Source organism: Cygnus olor, unplaced genomic scaffold (assembly GCF_009769625.2).
Source record: "Cygnus olor isolate bCygOlo1 unplaced genomic scaffold, bCygOlo1.pri.v2 S100, whole genome shotgun sequence".
NCBI classification, from domain to species: domain Eukaryota; kingdom Metazoa; phylum Chordata; class Aves; order Anseriformes; family Anatidae; genus Cygnus; species Cygnus olor.
Window position 1 is genome coordinate 160,302 of NW_024429082.1, and position 17,344 is coordinate 177,645.

The window sequence follows — 17,344 nt, forward strand, 5'->3', positions numbered from 1 at the left end:
GCGATCAGGCCCAGTCAGCACAGGTTTATCAAAGGCAGGTCCTGATTGTCAAACCTCATCTCCTTCTACGACAATGTGATGTGCTCAGTGGATGAGGGAAAGGCTGTGGATGCAGTCTGCCTAAACTTTAGAAGGGCTTTTGACACCATTTCCCACACCATTCTCATAGAGAAACTGGCAGCTCAAGGCCTGGACAGGTTTACGCTTCGTTGAGTTAAAAACTGACTGGGTGGCTGGGCCCAAAGAGTTGTGGTGAATGGAGTTACATCCAGCTGGAGGCCGGTCACTGGTGCTGTCCCCCAGGGCCCAGTACTGGGGCCAGCTTCTGGCCCCTCTAAGTATACTCTGAAGCAGCAGGAGAGGCTTTAGACCCCCAAAAAGGCAGGTTTGGACCTTATATGGCTGCGTTCCACTCTCAAAATGAGGTTCTGAGCTTTCAATGTTGGTGTTTGAACACAGGAATGGGACTGTGGATACTTTGAATTAGGCTGTGGAACTTCAAAGTGGGGGTTTGAGACTCTTAAAGGAGGGCTTGGGCCATAAAAGGGGGTTTCAGCCTAAACGGAGGAAGTGCTTACTGCCTTCTTTTTTCCCCACGCTCTGCTCGTTGCAGCCATCACCCAAATTGCCCCAGCTTTGGGCTGGCTCCATGGTCCTGGCTTTTGAGCACGGAGGCGATGCCCCGTGTGCCCCGGCCGTGCAGCCAGCAAGGTTTCATCCACTGCCTTACCTGGCAGGCTGCCCTTAATTATCCACGAGATTGTTCCTGTCTGCTCGATCAGTGGCCAGGTCACAGGCCCCTTTTGGAAGCACACCCAGACACCCAGCTCTCTTTTGGGGACAGCTAGATGTCCCTCTGGGGACACCCAAACCCATTCTGGGGACAGCTGGGTGCCAGCGTCCCTTTTTGGGGTCATCCAGGTCCCTTTTGGGGACACCCAAGCCCCTTTTGGGGACAGCTGGGGGCCAGGGTTCCTTTTTGGAGTCATCCAGGTCCCTTTTGGGGACAGCCGAGTCCTTCAGGGAAGGAGCAGCTGGAAGTCTGGGTGCCTTCTGGGGACACCCACGTCTCTCTGGGGACACACGGGTCCTTTTCAGGCATCACCCAGAGCCCAGGGTCCCTTGGGGACACTTTTGGGAGCACAGCCAGACACCCAGGCCCTCACTGGGGACACCCAGGTCCCTTCTGGGGACAGCTGGGTGCCACAGCCCCTTTTGAGAAGCACCCACAGGCCTGGGTGTTTTTTGGGGACCCCTGGAAATCCAGGACCCCGTTGGGGACACACAGGTGCTGGGGTCCTTTGGGGACGCGTGGGGTCCTTTGGGGACCTGCGGGTCCCTTGGGGAAGGAGCGCCCAGAGCCCTGGGTCCCTCTGGGGACACTGGGACCCCCCACTTACTATGGCCAGGGGATTGTTGGGGGGGGACAACGAGTGCATGTTATCAGGGAGCCTGGAGGAGGGGACAACAGCGAGGTCACCCCCTGTCCCTGTCACCCCTGTCACCCCCCCCATCCCCACTCACATGTTCCAGAGGTCGAGGAAGACTTCAGTCGGGGGGGCTCCAGCAGTGGCACCAGCTCCTCCACCATGGCGTTGGTCCCCGGGAGGGGGGGCACTGAGGTCCCCTAAGGGGAGGGGGGGGTCATAGAGAAGACAGAGCTGTCTGGGGGGGACATCTGGGGGTCCCCTGTAATGGGGGGGAAACCCAGATCCCCTTGGAGGGGGGGCACCTGGGAGAAATGGGGAGAAAATGGGGAAGGGGGGACATTTTAGACAGGGGGAGAGCCTCAAGCCCCTCCCTTCCCAGTTATGGCCACACAAAAGCCAATTTTGTTTCATTGGCTTTGTTCCATGAGAAAAGACGTAAAATATGCTTTCAAGGCAAGCACAAAGATGGCCAGGCCTTGAGGATATCTGAAGGATGAATACCTAAGAAACTATTCAATCAGGAAGACCATTTTGTAAGGAAAAGTCAGACACGCATGCCCTTGAGTTTGTTAAAAATCAACTTGTTGGAAACAATTGGCTGAAAAAACAATGATAAGATATAATAATATGAACTCTTGTGAGCTATCCTCATTATAATCCTAAAAATCACACCCCTAGACCCTGGCCCGACAGAGGACCCTTCCCCTCTGAGGATGCAGGGAATGATTTCATCATGTCAGCAGTATGCTAATTACAAAAACAATTAGGAGCTAGAGGATTGTGCTAATACATAAATGAAGCGATAAGAGACTGTACAAAGGGTGGTGTGGAAAACCTTTAGGTGTGCCAGCTTGGTGGGAAACCAGCCGGTGGTACCCAGGCTTGTGCAGTTCTGACATAAAACAATATCTCGACCTAGTGTCTGAATTAGCTCATTGCATCCGTAACGAATCCAAAATTTTTCTCGGACAACACAGCCAGAGGTGCTCATGGCTTGGCTTGGCCCCTTCAGATGGGGGCTGGACCCTAAAAGGAGGCTTCGGGTTCTGAAAATGAGGGTCTGGGCCCTTAAAATGCAGCTGTGGATGCTCAGCTGAAAGCTTCGAAACCCAAAACCAAAGCTCTGATGCCAAAAATGAGCCTTTGGGACCTGTGAAACCCACTTCTGCTTCAGGATTTATGGCAACTTTCAGAGACAGGAGTGCCCCCAAAACAGGGGGCCTGGGGTGCACAACGCACCTGCCCCAAGGCCGATCATCTCAGCGAGGCTGCCGAGGATAGAATCACCAAATCCAACTTCTGGGTCCTCAGAGGACCACCCAAAAAATCAGACCACATGTCTGAGAGCGTTGTCCAAAGGCTTCTTGAACCCCGGCAGGCTCGGTGCTGTGACCACTGCCTTGGGGAGCCTGTCCCAGTGTGCGACCACCTCTGGGTGGAGAATCCAGACTTCATACAGTTGGTGATCACCCATCGCTCTAGTTTGTCCTGTCCTCTCTAGTTTGCTCGTAGAGACATGGCCCGGGAAGTGTACAGGACTGCCACCAGACTTGTAGGGATGGCTGAAATACTCAACATTTTATTTTTTTTTTTGCCTAGTCTCTACTGGCTGTCACTCTTCCTCCATCTCTCAAGTCCCTGAAGCTCTTGGCAGGGAGTGGGGGACCCAAATCCCTTCGACTGTAAGTGAAGGTTGGGTTCAGGACCACCTGAGGACCATGACCATACACAAGGTCATGGGACCCGATGCCGTGCATCCCAGGGTCCTGAAGGAACTGGCTGGTGGAGTTGCCAAGACTCTCCCCATCGCATTTGACAAGCCCTGGCAGTCAGGTGAGTCCCTGGTGGCTGGAAAAAGGGAAACATCACTCTTATTTTTAAAAAGGGTAGGACCTGGGGAACTACAGACCGGTGAGCCTCACCTCGTTGCAGCTTTTCAGTACTTACAGGGTGTTTATAAAAAAGATGGAGAGCAAATTTTTGCTTGGGCAGACAATGACAGGACAAGAGGGAATGGTTTTAAACTAAAAGGGGAGATTTAGATTAGAAATGAAGACGAAATTCTTCACTCAGAGCGTGGTGAGGCACTGGAACAGGTTGCCCAGAGAGGCTGTGGATGCCCCATCCCTGGAGGTGTTCAAGGCCAGGCTGGATGAGGCCCCGGGCATCCTGATCTAGTGGGGGGCATCCCTGCCCATTGCAGGGGGGTTGGAACTGGATGATCTTTAAGGTCCCTTCCAACCCGAGCCATTCTATGATTCTCTGATCCTTGTGGGTCCCTTCCAACTCAGGATATTCTGTGATTCTATGATCCTTTGAATTGTCCTTAAAAAGTTGCCAGCTCCATTCATTTCATTTACACCTACACACAATTTCCCAAGGGATCATCTCATCCACTAATTCTTTAAACAACTGGAATTTTGCTCTCCTAAAATTCAGAGTCCAGGCTTTACTCTTCACCAGGCCCGTAACCGTCAAGACCATGAACTCCACCAGCATGTGAACTTTTGCTTTTAGAGTCCAGAGCCTCATTTTCAGTTTCCAAAGCCTCATGTTTAGGGCTCAAATCCTCCTTTGCTCAGTCCAAAGCCTCATGTTTAGGACACAGAGCCTCATTCTTTGACCCCACAGCCCCTTTTGGAGGGGCCAAAGCTCCAGTTTCAGGATTCAAAGCCTCATTTTCAGTGTCCAGAGCCTCCACTGAGAATCCAAGCTCAGTGTTAAGCTCACACCCTCATTTTAGAGTCTAAAGTCTCATTTTTGTCATCCAAATCTTCATTTTAGGCACCAGAGTGTCATCTGTTTGTAACTAAAACCTCATTTTTAGGGTCCAGAGCCTCATTTTCATTACTCAAAGTCATGTTTTTAGGGCCAAAATGCTCATTTGATCAGTCCAAAGCCTCAATATTACGGTTAAAACCATCAGTCAGTCAGTACAAAGCCTCATTTTACTGTCTAAAGATTCATTTTCAGGGTCAAGACCAACGTTAAGATCCAAAGCCTCTTTTGTCTTTCCAAACTTCCATTTTTAGCGCACAAAGTCTCATATATGAACCAAAACCTCATGTTAATGTTCAAAGCCTCAAATTTTCATGTCCAAATCATCATTTTTTGAGCCCAATCACTATATTATCCAAAGTCTCATTTTTAGAGTCAAAAGCCTCAAAGTCTCATTCTTAGGACCTAAGCCCTCATTTTCGCAGCCCAAACGTTCTTTTTATGGTCTAAAGCTTCCCTTTGGGGGTCAAAAGCCCTCCTTTTGGCCCCAAATGATAATTTTTCAGACCAAAGCAATATTTTGAACAATAGAATCATTGGAATGATCCCTACCCTGCTCCAACCTCCTTTGAGGTAGTGGCAGGGAGAAGCTGTGGATTCACATTTGAGTCCTTGCTGGGTGCTGTCTCCTTGTAAGAAGGCAGAGTTTTTGGGGCAGTGGGGACTGATGGGAGCCCCCTTGGTTCTGGTCGATGGGATGGCTGCATTCCCTGCAGCCATCAGACACAGGTCCCTCCTTTTGCAGTGCTGTCCTCCCTTCTGCTGACACGCAGACACACCAGGCCACGTCTCCTGTCAGCGCGGGGAAGGCCTAACAAAGCAGGAGGCTGCTCGTGGCCAGAGGGGAGAGGGTTTGTTTGCAGCTGGGTGCTGCTTTGGAGGCGTGTTGGGAAGAGCAGGGCTTTTTGGGTGGGCCTGGCAGAGCTTAGGAGCAAAACCCTGCTGCTGGCCGGGGTCTGGTGAAGGGGTAAAGGGAGGGAGGGAAATGGCGGCCCTGCCCTCGGTGTTGTGGCCTGAAGCCATGCCCGGGGTCTGCGTGTGGGCAAAGAGCTCCAAAAAGTGGCAGTGCTGACTCAGAGGCGTTTCTCTTGTTTTCCAGAAATCCATCAGTCTTTGGACCGTGAGGACCATGAGATGGAGGAAAACATGAGGAATGTTTTGTGAAAGATGGCTGAGTTCTGATTTGTTCACGATGCGGTCTCACCGGTATCAGGATGAAGTTTTCCATGTGGGCTGTGGCTCTGCAATCAGCCCAAGCCGTGCTGGAAGCGGGGCCATGTCAGGGACGTTCCCCTGGGACATTTTCGCTCTGCGGGATCTTTTTCATGGCCTCTCCGGGAAGGAACCCCCCTTGTTGGCAGCGGCAGACGGGGAGCAGAGACCGCCTGAGCTTCCACCCTACGGGAGGAGGGAAGGCAGGCGAGCAAGGCAGAGCCGAGCTGAGCTGGGCCAGGGTTTCCCCTCCCGCCTGGAGGAGTTCCAGGTGCTGGTTCTTCCTCCATTTCCCCTCCTCAGGCCGTGTCCCGGCGGCCATGCTGGGGGACTCCATCTCCCAGCGAGCCGCAGGGCCGTGAGCACGGGCACTGGTGCTGAGGGCGCCGCCCAGCCGCCATGCGGGGGTCTGCAGAAAGGGAGGAATCTTCTGGAGTGCCCCTGGCCTGGCCTTCGGAGTGCGGAGCTTCATTTTAGGGCCCAGAGGCCTACTGGGGAGTCGGAGCCCTCCTTGTGGTGACCACGCAGTGCTTTTGAGTGTCCAAATGGTTTGGGCTGAAACCCTCGTTTCTATGGCACAAGCCCTCCTTTAAGTGTTTAAACCCCACACTGCAGTGCCAAAGCCCAATTTGTAGTATCTAGAGTCTCAACACTGATGTGGAAAGCTGAAAGCCTCATTTTGAGAGTGGAAAGCAGCCATATAATGTCCAAACCTGCCTTTTTCAGTCCCAAAGCCTCTCCTGCTGCTTCAGAGCATACTTAGAGGGGCCAACCTCTCTCTTGCAACGTCCAAAACCCCATTCTTTGTGTCAAAAGCTTCAATTTGGGGACCAACAGCTAATTTCTAGGGTCCACATCCTCTGCGGAAGTGTCCAAAGCCTGATTTTTGGGCACAATCTCCCATTATTTAGTGCAAAATGGTTTGGGCTGAAACCCTCGTTTCTATGACCCATGCCCTCCTCTAAGAGTTTCAGACATGAAACACACCAGGCCAGGTTATTTGTCAGAGTGCAGAAGGATGACCACCAGGAAGGAGATGCATGAAAATATCAGGAACATCCTGCGAGAGGTGGTTGAGTGCTCAGCTGCTCGCGATGTACCTGTGTTTTCCCATGTAGGCTTTGTTTTCCTCCTGGTCAGCGTCTCGCAGCCCAGAGTGCCGCCTGCTGTCCTCTGCTGTCCCTCCTGTGCTTGGGGCTGTGGGACGAGGACGTTCTCCTGAGCTGGTGCCATCACCAGGGCGGTGTATGGCGTGTGCGCCGAGCTGTGCGGGATGCAGGGCAGTGCTCCAGCTGCTGGCGATGGTGCTCATTTGTTTCCCGCTGCGAGATTTGCGTCTTACCCAGTCTCCTGTGCATCTTTTCTTCACATTTTCCATTGCCAAGCCCCCAAATTCCTCCAGAAGGCCATGTGTTTGGGACGTGGTGCTGCCTTGTGGCAGCTGGCTGCACGGTGCTGTTGGTGCCTGGGGATTTAGCACCTTGTGCAGGCGTCAGATGGCAGCGCCTGGAGAAGCAGCGGTCAGGGCGGTTGGGGGTTGTTCTTGCAGCCTCCTCCTGGCTTCAGTCCCCTGCTGTCCGTGTCTGGGAGCGCTTTGGGGAAGGCGCAGAAGCCTTGGGTGTCCCTTGGCGATGGAGCTGTGCTGCTGGTGTCCTGCCCTGGCCGTTCCTTTCGGAGCAGTAAGGCATCGTCACGGCGTGCCATGCCTCGATTTCTGCTCTGCTCCCAGCTCACCGGTTGGAGAGAGCAGGCGGGTGGCTTCTGGGCAGAATGGGGTTTTGGTGCTGGGCGGCGTCTGGAGTCATCGCGAGCTGGTGGGGGAAGTGGGGCTGTGTTGGGGAGCCTTCCTTGGCTCCTTTTTCCCTCCTCGGGCCTTTGTGGATGGGAATGTCCCTGGAGGAGGGAAAGGAGAGGCTGCGAGTGCAGGCGGAGAGAGGGAGGGCAGCTCCGTGCAGGGGGAGCAGAGGCTGCTGGAGCTTTTTCCCCCAGGCCATAAGGGAGAAGGGAAGGGAAGGGAAGAGAGCAAGGCAGAGCCGAGCTGAGCTGGGCTGGCCTTTCGCCTTGCCCTTGGAGCAGCTGCAGGGCTATTTATTCACCTCTTTCTTTCCCTGTTTCTCCAGTTAACTGTCCTTATTATCTCTGTACTCCTGAACCACTCCAAGTAGAGCAGGGTGCGTCCTAAGCCTGCTGCAGGATGCGGCCCCAATGCCATCGTGTGCTCAGGTCGACTGCTCTTGATGTGTTCTTTCAGCCAGCTGCCAGTGATCCCGGGGGCTTACGCTGCCAAAAAGCAGGCTTTCGGCAGCCCACCACAGGACAAAACCGCATCCATAGGCCCCAAGCACAAGAGCTGGGTCAAGTGAAGGCTGCGAAACTTCAGCGGCGCAAAGAAGGACAAGAAGCAGTGAGAGGCCCCTGTGAAGAGCCAGAAACCATGCAAGAAAAGCTCCTGTACCCATGGGGAGTCCCAGTCCTGCTGAGAACACCCGTAATAGCCGTATTATCGTCATCGAGCTCTGAGGACAGCATATCTGAGCATCCCAGTGAGAAGGCAGCCAGACTTCAGCCACCGAGGTCCAAGTCAAGAAGAGTGCTGAAGCTGCGGGCTGAGAAGTTCTGGCCAGTGCTGCAAGAACCTCCAGAGCTGGCAGCGTTGGCCGGCCTGCACGAGGAGCCCAGCTCCACCTCCATTTGGTGCCGGTGACACTCAAGGGGGCCAGGTCCGTGCAGTTTCAGCCACCAAAGGCCAGAGCAGGGCTCTCCAGGCCGTGGCCCTGGCCACCCTGAGCAGGGCTTGGGGTGCCCGGCGTAGCGAGAGCTGCACCTGAGGTGGCCAAAGAGGTGGGTGACCCACGTCTGCATCATTCCTGGGGGCTGGCGCCTTGTAGGAAAGCAGAATTATGGGGCCAGGGGGGCTCTCCACAGAGCCCTTAGTTTTGAGCCACGGGCTGGCTCAGTTGCCACCTTTGGCTCCTCCTTCACTAGCTGCAAATACCTCATTTTCCAGTGCCATAGTGTCTTCTGCTGACACGCAGACACACCAGGCCACGTCTCCTGTCAGCGTGGGGAAGGCCTAACAAAGCAGGAGGCTGCTCGTGGCCAGAGGGGAGAGGGTTTGTTTGCAGCTGGGTGCTGCTTTGGAGGCGTGTTGGGAAGAGCAGGGCTTTTTGGGTGGGCCTGGCAGAGCTTAGGAGCAAAACCCTGCTGCTGGCCGGGATCCGGTGGCCCCAATAGTGGGCACTGGGGGACAGCACCAGTGAGCGGCCTCCAGCTGGATTTAACCCCATTCACCACGACTCTTTGGGCCCAGATTTTTAACCCAACGAAGCGTACACCCGTCCAGGCCTCGAGCAGCCATTTTCTCCAGGAGAATGCTGTGGGAAATGGGGTCAAAAGCCCTACTGAAGGCTAGGCATTTCCTAGCAGACATCTGGTGAGTTCAAGCCCCCCAGACCTCAATGGTTTCTCTGTGATAGAAGTAGCTCCGTATGCACGGCACCAGACCACTGAGTTATTCTGCGGTATTACACTGCGGTATTCGTGCTCATCCCAAAACCAGTCCTACCCATCACACAGCAACCCCACGTCAAGTGAGGTGGCCCAAAACAGAGAGGTATGGCAGTGTTATTGTGCCCGTAGGTATGATAATTACTCCTTGACCAGCTTAAACAATGCACGTGGAGATCCACAGAAGGACAAAGCCACCCAAAGCGCACTTCTCCACTCACCATCACACCCTTTTGTATTAACAGGACGCATCTTTAAGTCGTCAGAGTTTATCTGAGAAAGATCCAGGGGCCTTGAAACATCTTGAACCACAATCACAAAACACCTGGTGTGGACTGGGAGGTGCTGGCGCCTTATGACCCAAGTCTCCCTGGTCAGCCGGCCACTGGTGGCCGTGTCACAGCAGAGCAGTGGCCGTGTCACAGTGGCCCCGTGACACGGCCTGGCTGGCTGGGGTATAAAAGGGGACGTGGGCGCCTGTCCTGCACTCTGGATTGTTCAGAGGATGAGTGCAGAGATGAGCCAGAACGCGACCTCTGCCAAGGCGAGGAAATCCTCCTGCATGAAGTCGACCCGGATAGAACTCTGGGACAGCATGCAGCGCAGGTGCCTGATGCCCAACGTCACCACCAAAGGTACGGGCACCCCCAGCACCACGGGACTGTTGTTGTGAACCACATTTGGGGCTTTCCTTGGGCGAGACCCAGTGCTGGAGCCATCCCAGGGTGTCTCCGTTGGGGCTTTTCATCTGCCACCGAACCCCAGGTCTGGGGGTGCTGGAGCTGTGGGACCACCAGACCCAGCATGACCAGGCACCAAACCCCGGGTCTGGGGCTGCTGCTGGAGGTGTGGGACCACCAGACACTGTGACCAGGTTTTCCTTTGCCTTCCAGAGCAAACAGACGTCTGGAATACGGTGGCCGGCTACGTGCTGCAGCAGCTCCTGCAATGCAAGGTGGGTTGGCGCCGCGTCCAACTTCTCTGCTTGGAGAAGTGTGCAGTCCCTACGGCCCAGGGCCACGGACTGCAGTGACTCTTCCCCTCACCAGAAAGCAGAAAACTCACCCCAAAAGTCCTCACCGAGGGACTGATAGGCACCACGCAAGCACGGTATCAGTTGTGGTAGGTGGTGTCGTGTCTCAGGGCTGATCCCAGCCATTGGAAGCCCCTGGGTCCCCTCAAGCTGCTTCTGCCTTGACTCCAGCAGAGCATTTTCGGAAGGGCAAGGGGAGGGAGAGGACGGGGATGGGGCCACCTCCAGCTCTTCCTCCGGCCGGTCCTCACCCTTCGGCCCTTCTCTTCCACGCGCAGGGCGTCCGAATTCCCACTCTCGGCTCCTTCGACATAATCCAGAAACAGATCCAAGCTGGGGACAGGGCTGTGATTTTGCAGTGGCCGGTGTTTCACCTGGCCACCAACCTCATAAACACGCACCACCTTGTGGATAGCAAGGGCAGCCTGCCAGGTAAGGCGGTGGATGAAACCTTGCTGGCTGTACGGCCGGGGCACACGGGGCATCCCCTCCGTGCTCAAAAGCCAGGTCCATGGAGCCAGCCCAAAGCTGGGGCAATTTGGGTGATGGCTGCAACGAGCAGCGCGTGGGGAAGATGCGTGAAGGGCCGCCGGGTGACCGACACCATCCCCTCCGTGTGGTTTTCCAGCCCATAAGAAGCTGGAGCCTCTGAGACGTGCCGAGGTGGCGGCGAATGCCTGCGTGTCCTGGCAGAAAGCTGACAGCTGCATCCGAGGCACCATATCCCTCATCTCCCAGTGCCTGCGGGAGGGGGAGAACATCGCCCTCGTCCTGAGGGACGTGGGGGTGCTCCTCATCGAAGGCACCGGGGTGGAGATGAAATTCTACTATGACTTCCTGGAGATGCTGTGTGGAAAGGAGGACCTTCAGAATGCGGTTTTGAAGGTGAGGGGTTTGTTTTGGTCCGGGCAATCCAAAGGTGGTGTCCGAATGGCTTGGGCCAGGCCAAAGTGACGGTCCTGCCCGCTCTGGGGTCTTGGGATCCCCACCACCAGGGATGTCCTCACACCTCCGTGCTCCCCCCTGCAGGTCCCGCAGCTGATGGACACCGTGGTGTCCCGGCTGGCAGTCGTGGCCTCCCTGATGTCCTCTGGCCGTGTCGTCATCTTCCCCGAGTGAGTATGTTTGCCGAGTTGGCTGCTCGATGCAGCTGCTCAGCTCCAGTTCGGTGCTGTTTGGCCAAAAATGGCCTTCATGGAATGTGAAAACGTGCCCATGAGCAGGCGATGATGGAGAGCAGAAAGGGCTGCTGGTGCCGAAGGTCACACCAGGGTCTTCTCCTTGCGTGCAGGTTCGACGTGGAGTTGGTGCCCAAATCATCATCCAGGAAACCCGCCAAGGCCTCAGGAAAACTCCCCGGGGAGGAGAAGAAAAAGAAAGATGGGGTCTTGCCACCTCTCAGCCAAGGCAAGAAAGGTAAAGCAGCGGCCGGCTCCTTCCCGTGGCACGGGCAGCCAAATTCTGTGATCCAGTGGGCTCATGTCCTGGTGAGGGTGCTCCAAATGCCCCAGCTTGACCCAAAGCTTCTGCCCGCCAGCTGGGCACAGGCTTTTGTCCCGACATCTCGGTGGCTTCCCCAAAACCGAGCCCTGGGATGGGAAGTGGCCAAGGTGCCTGTGTGTGGGTAGGGCAGGAGGATGGGGATCCGAGACCCTGTGCACCCCCCTGGGAACGATGTCGGCAGCAGCAGCACCCCACTTCTGACCACGTCCGTCCTTTCCAGCCTCAGCGGGATTGCTCGACCTGCCTTTCACTGTGCGCTCGAGTATCCCCAAATACGAGATCCCATGGCTGAAGGAAACAAAAGCAGCGGAGAACGGGAAGAAGTCTGGGATCAGGTGAGGCTGGAGGCTCACAGCCGGAGCTCTACGTGGTTGTTTTCTTCCCAAACACTCCAGGCTGGGGCTGCCCCGCAGTGCTGAAGGCAGCACCCGGAGGGGTGGGATGGGGCCACTGGTGTGCAAGCAGGCGCACGTCTTGTGGGTGCAGGATGTGGCCTCAATGCCATCGTGTGCTCAGGCAGACTTTTCTGATGTGTTTTCAGCTGGCTGCCAGCGATCCCGGGGCTGCCTCCTGCCAAAAAACAGCCTTTGGCCAGCCAAGACCAGGACAAACTCATAACCGGAAATGAAACACCAGGGACGAGCCAAGCACAGGCAGCGACACCTCAGGTGGTCACAGGAGAAGAGCAAGCAGTGGAGAAAGCCCTCCGTGGTGGTGGACTGCCAGAAACTCCAACGAAGACAAGCTACAGGAAGCTGTCTCACCCTTTGAGACCTCCGACTGTGAAGAAAGTCCCCAAAATAATCATATCACCATCGAGCTCCAAGGAGAGCCTGCCCCTGAGGCCCCACTATAACACCTCCCTGCTGATGCCCACCCTGGACGGTACATCCAAGACAAAGGTACCCGAACCGTCCAGAGCAAGGCACCTGGGGCCGCAGAGGCCCCCTTCACAGTCTGAGATCCTGGAGCTTTGGAAGCGTCACCTCAAAAAGTAAAACCTGAAAACGATTGGTGTGTGTGTCCTTGTTGGGTGCTGTCTCCTTGTAGGCAGGCAGAGTTCTGGGGGCAGTGGGGGCTGTTGGGAGCCCCCTTGGTGCTGGTCAAGTGGCTGCTTTCGCTTTCAGACTTCATTCTGCAGCGTTATCGGTGGAGGTTGAACGAAGGGATGTGCATCTCCATGCATGTTCTCCCTCTTACGGAGGACGTCACGTCCAGATGCTCTGCACGCGGAGGCAGCTTTCAGCAGAAATCAGTGGTCAGATCAAAACCCACGCCAGACGACCGCATCCTTCATGGTGCTCATTCAGCGCTGGGCTCTGGATCCTGCTGACCCACGGCACTCGGATCACTCTCAAGGTGCCCAAGTCCAAGCTGTTATGCCAGGAAGCAGAAAGAGAGAGGCCAGAGGCCGTGGGACATGCTGCCCTCTCTCCACTGAGCAAGGGAAGTTTGCTGGGGAGAGGTGGAGATGTTGGCAGCTGGGCGATCCCTGCAGCTCACGCCAGGGCTGTTGTGTTCAGCTTAGAGGCTGGTGGTGGTTGAGGTCCGGAGGTCACTTCCTTTTTTCACATTAGCAAAAAAAAGACACTAAACCAAACCAAAGAAACCATAGCACTGACAAGTTTGCTAAATTTATTTTGCTGCAAGATTGCTTTAATTTTTATTTTTATTTTCCCCAAAGAGCTATTTTAGTTGGGACATGACAAGGCAGTGCTTAGAAACAAGGATTTGCATCCGGCTGACCTGGGGCAGGCGGCTGCAGATGCCGAAGGGGCAGGAATGGAACTTGTGCGGTGCAGTTTGTCATTTATTTCACCCCGGGAGGGACAACTAATTAGGGTTAATTTTCGTCACAGCGGCCCTTGTGGTGCCGTTCTGGATTTGTGCCAGGGGCAGTGCTGATGGCACACTGGTGCTTTGGCTGCTCTCAGCAGCGGTCGCATGGCACTCGCCTAAAGCACCACTTTTAATGTCCCAACCCCCTTCTGAGGGCCCAAAGCCATTGTTTTGGAACCCAAAGCCACATTTGAGTGTCCACATCCCCATTGTAAGGGCCCAAAGCTTCCTTTAAGGGTCCGAACCCCAAACTGCTTTTTAGAGCCCAATGCATCAGTTTTAAGATCAAAGCATTTGTTTTACTATCAAAACCTCAAGTTTGGATCCAGATCCTGCTTTTTATGGCCCAAAGACTAATTTTTTAGATCAGTGTTATTTCCAGTCTCCTATACCTCATTCTGGGGTCCAAAACTTCCTTCAAAGGGCTTCCACCGTCAGTTTTAGAGCCTAATTGCCTACTATTTAGGCCCCAAACCCCTCTCTTTAGGGCCCAAACCTTTGTCTATAGGCCCGAAACCCTTCTCCTTAGGGCCCAAACCCTTCTCTTTAGGCCACAAACCCTTCTCTTTAGGGCGCAAACCCTCCTCTTCAGTGTCCAAACCGTTGTCTATAGGCCTGAAACCCTTCTCCTTAGGGCCCAAACCCTTCTCTTTACGCCACAAATCCTTCCCTTCTCTTTAGGCCCCAAACCCTTCTCTTTTGGGCCCAAACCCCTCTCTTTAGGCCCCAAACCCTTCTCTTTAGTCCCCAAACCTCTCTCTTTAGGCCCCAAACCTTTGTCTATAGGCCCCAAACCCTTCTCCTTAGGGCCCAAACACTTCTTTTTAGTGCCCAAACCCCTATCTTTATGCCCCAAACCCCTCCCTTTAGGCCGCAAACCTTCTCTTTAGGCCTCAAACCCTTCTCTTTAGGGCCTAAACACTTCTCTTTAGTGTCCAAACCTTTGCCTATAGGCCCGAAACCCTTCTCCTTAGGGTCCAAACCCTTCTCTTTAGGCCCCAAACCCTTCTCTTTAGGCCTCAAACCCCTCTCTTTAGGGCCCAAACCCTCCTCTTTAGGGCCCAATCCCTTCTCTTTAGGTCCCAATCCCTTCTCTTTAGGCCTCAAACCCTTCTCTTTAGGGCCCAATCCCTTCTCTTTAGGGCCCAAACCCTTCTCTTTAGGGCCCAAACCCCTCTCTTTAGGGCCCAAACCCTTCTCTTTTGGGGCCCAAACCCGTCTTTTTGGGCCCCAAACCCTTCTCTTTAGGGCACAGACCCCTCTCTTTACGCCCCAAACCCTTCTCTTTAGGCCCCAAACCCTTCTCTTTAGGGCCCAAACCCCTCTCTTTAGGGCCCAAACCCCTCTCTTTAGGGCCCAAACCCTTCTCTTTAGGCCCCAAACCCTTCTCTTTAGGCCCCAAACCCCTCTCTTTATGGGCCCAAACCCCTCTCTTTAGGCCCCAAACCCTCCTCTTTAGGGCCCAAACCCCTCTCTTTAGCGTCCAAACCTTCTCTTTAGGCCCCAAACCCCTCTCTTTACACATCAAACCCTTCTCTTTAGGCCCCAAACCCTTCTCTTTATGGGCCCAAACCCGTCTTTTTGGGCCCCAAACCCTTCTCTTTAGGGCCCAAACCCCTCTCTTTACGCCCCAAACCCTTCTCTTTAGGCCCCAAACCCTTCTCTTTAGGGCCCAAACCCCTCTCTTTAGGGCCCAAACCCTCCTCTTTATGACCCAAACCCTTCTCTTTAGGCCCCAAACCCTTCTCTTTAGGCCTCAAACCCTTCTCTTTTGCCCCTAAGCCCTCTCTTTAGGCCCAAAACCCCTCGCATTATGGGCCCAAAACCCTCTCTTTAGGCCCCAAACCCTCCTCTTTAGGCCCCAAACCCTTCTCTTTAGGCCTCAAACCCTTCTCTTTAGGGCCCAAACCCCTCTCTTTAGGGCCCAATCCCTTCTCTTTAGGTCCCAATCCCTTCTCTTTAGGCCCCAAACCCCTATTTAGGGCCCAAACCCTTCTCTTTAGGGCCCAAACCCCTCTCTTTAGGCCCGAAACCCTCCTCTTTAGGGCCCAATCCCTTCTCTTTAGGCCCCAAAGCCCTCTCTTTAGGCCCCAAAGCCCTCTCTTTATGGGCCCAAACCCCTCTCTTTAGGCCCCAAACCCTTCTCTTTAGGGCCCAAACCCCTCTCTTTATGACCCAAACCCTTCTCTTTAGGGACCAAACCCTTCTCTTTTGCCCCTAAGCCCTCTCTTTAGGCCCAAAGCCCCTCTCATTATGGGCCCAAAACCCTCTCTTTAGGCCCCAAACCCTCCTCTTTAGGCCTCAAACCCTTCTCTTTAGGCCTCAAACCCTTCTCTTTAGGCCTCAAACCCTTCTCTTTAGGGCCCAAACCCCTCTCTTAGGGCCCAAACCCCTCTCTTTAGGGCCCAAACCCTCCTCTTTAGGGCCCAATCCCTTCTCTTTAGGTCCTAATCCCTTCTCTTTAGGCCCCAAACCCCTATTTAGGGCCCAAACCCTTCTCTTTAGGGCCCAAACACTTCTCTTTAGGGCCCAAACCTTTGTCTATAGGCCCGAAACCCTTCTCCTTAGGGCCCAAACCCCTCTCTTTACGCCCCAAACCCTTCTCTTCAGGGCCCAAACCCTTCTCTTTAGCGTTCAAACCGTTGTCTATAGGCCCGAAACCCTCCTCTTTAGGGCCCAATCCCTTCTCTTTAGGCACCAAAGCCTCTCTTTAGGGCCCAAACCCCGCTCTTTATGGGCCCAAACCCCTCTCTTTAGGCCCCAAACCCTTCTCTTTAGGGCCCAAACCCCTCTCTTTAGGGCCCAAACCCCTCTCTTTATGACCCAAACCCTTCTCTTTAGGGACCAAACCCTTCTCTTTTGCCCCTAAGCCCTCTCTTTAGGCCCAAAGCCCCTCTCATTATGGGCCCAAAACCCTCTCTTTAGGCCCCAAACCCTCCTCTTTAGGCCTCAAACCCTTCTGTTTAGGGCCCAAACCCCTCTCTTAGGGCCCAAACCCCTCTCTTTAGGGCCCTAACCCTCCTCTTTAGGGCCCAATCCCTTATCTTTAGGTCCCAATCCCTTCTCTTTAGGCCCCAAACCCTTCTCTTTAGGCCTCAAACCCTTCTCTTTAGGGCCCAAACCCCTCTCTTTAGGGCCCAAACCCCTATTTAGGGCCCAAACCCTTCTCTTTAGGCCCCAAACCCCTATTTAGGGCCCAAACCCCTCTCTTTAGGGCCCAAACCCTTCTCTTTAGGGCCCAAACCCTTCTCTTTAGGGCCCAAACCTTTGTCTATAGGCCCGAAACCCTTCTCCTTAGGGCCAAACCCCTCTCTTTACGCCCCAAACCCTTCTCTTCAGGGCCCAAACCCTTCTCTTTAGCGTTCAAACCGTTGTCTATAGGCCCGAAACCCTCCTCTTTAGGGCCCAAACCCTTCTCTTTACGCCACAAATCCTTCCCTTCTCTTTAGGCCCCAAACCCTTCTCTTTATGCCCCAAACCCCTCTCTTTACGCCCCAAACCCCTGTCCTTAGGCCCCAAACCCCTCTCTTTAGGCCCCAAACCCCTCTCTTTAGGCCCCAAACCCTTCTCTTTAGGCCCCAAACCCCTCTCTTTAGGCCCCAAACCTTTGTCTATAGGCCCCAAACCCTTCTCCTTAGGGCCCAAACACTTCTTTTTAGTGCCCAAACCCCTATCTTTATGCCCCAAACCCCTCCCTTTAGGCCGCAAACCTTCTCTTTAGGCCTCAAACCCTTCTCTTTAGCGTCCAAACCTTTGCCTATAGGCCCGAAACCCTTCTCCTTAGGGTCCAAACCCTTCTCTTTAGGCCCCAAACCCTTCTCTTTAGGCCTCAAACCCCTCTCTTTAGGGCCCAATCCCTTCTCTTTAGGTCCCAATCCCTTCTCTTTAGGCCCCAAACCCCTATTTAGGGCCCAAACCCTTCTCTTTAGGGCCCAAACACTTCTCTTTAGGGCCCAAACCTTTGTCTATAGGCCCGAAACCCTTCTCCTTAGGGCCCAAACCCCTCTCTTTACGCCCCAAACCCTTCTCTCAGGGCCCAAAC

General features: G+C 54.4%; 1 protein-coding gene and 2 long non-coding RNA genes across 27 annotated transcripts; 1 reads left to right on the forward strand and 2 right to left on the reverse strand.

Annotated features, from left to right (window-relative positions):
• Positions 1-1,404: 1,404 nt before the first annotated feature.
• LOC121063066 lies at positions 1,405-9,701 on the reverse strand. The gene is made up of 3 exons (XR_005815811.1): positions 9,688-9,701; positions 1,525-1,617; positions 1,405-1,452 (listed from the first exon to the last, which is right to left on the reverse strand). It is a non-coding gene; the product is annotated as an uncharacterized LOC121063066 (long non-coding RNA).
• LOC121063065 lies at positions 8,677-12,476 on the forward strand. The gene is made up of 8 exons (XM_040543401.1): positions 8,677-9,562; positions 9,821-9,882; positions 10,239-10,392; positions 10,589-10,845; positions 10,990-11,075; positions 11,252-11,376; positions 11,684-11,798; positions 12,005-12,476. Exons 1-8 carry the CDS (start codon positions 9,433-9,435, stop codon positions 12,459-12,461), a joined length of 1,386 nt encoding a protein of 461 aa, XP_040399335.1. The 5' UTR covers positions 8,677-9,432; the 3' UTR covers positions 12,462-12,476.
• A 1,287-nt stretch (positions 12,477-13,763) lies between these two features.
• Positions 13,764-17,314, reverse strand: LOC121063067. Of its 25 annotated transcripts, none has more exons than XR_005815812.1 (8): positions 16,824-16,922; positions 16,404-16,567; positions 16,069-16,132; positions 15,569-15,714; positions 15,129-15,505; positions 14,960-15,044; positions 14,265-14,791; positions 13,764-13,798 (listed from the first exon to the last, which is right to left on the reverse strand). It is a non-coding gene; the product is annotated as an uncharacterized LOC121063067 (long non-coding RNA). The 25 variants fall into 25 exon arrangements; XR_005815821.1 differs by lacking the exon at positions 13,764-13,798 and adding an exon at positions 17,220-17,314 and having other exon boundaries at positions 14,273-14,791; positions 16,866-16,907; XR_005815815.1 differs by lacking the exon at positions 13,764-13,798 and adding an exon at positions 17,220-17,314 and having other exon boundaries at positions 14,273-14,791; positions 16,845-16,907.
• Positions 17,315-17,344: the final 30 nt, after the last annotated feature.

Bases quoted from the DNA above. Each gene is read 5' to 3' on its own strand.
- LOC121063065 (XM_040543401.1), top strand. From the start codon at position 9,433: ATGAGTGCAGAGATGAGCCAGAACGCGACCTCTGCCAAGGCGAGGAAA. The intron at 9,563-9,820 runs GTACGGGCACCC...TTTGCCTTCCAG, and splicing joins GCCCAACGTCACCACCAAAG to AGCAAACAGACGTCTGGAAT. The intron at 9,883-10,238 runs GTGGGTTGGCGC...TTCCACGCGCAG, and splicing joins AGCAGCTCCTGCAATGCAAG to GGCGTCCGAATTCCCACTCT.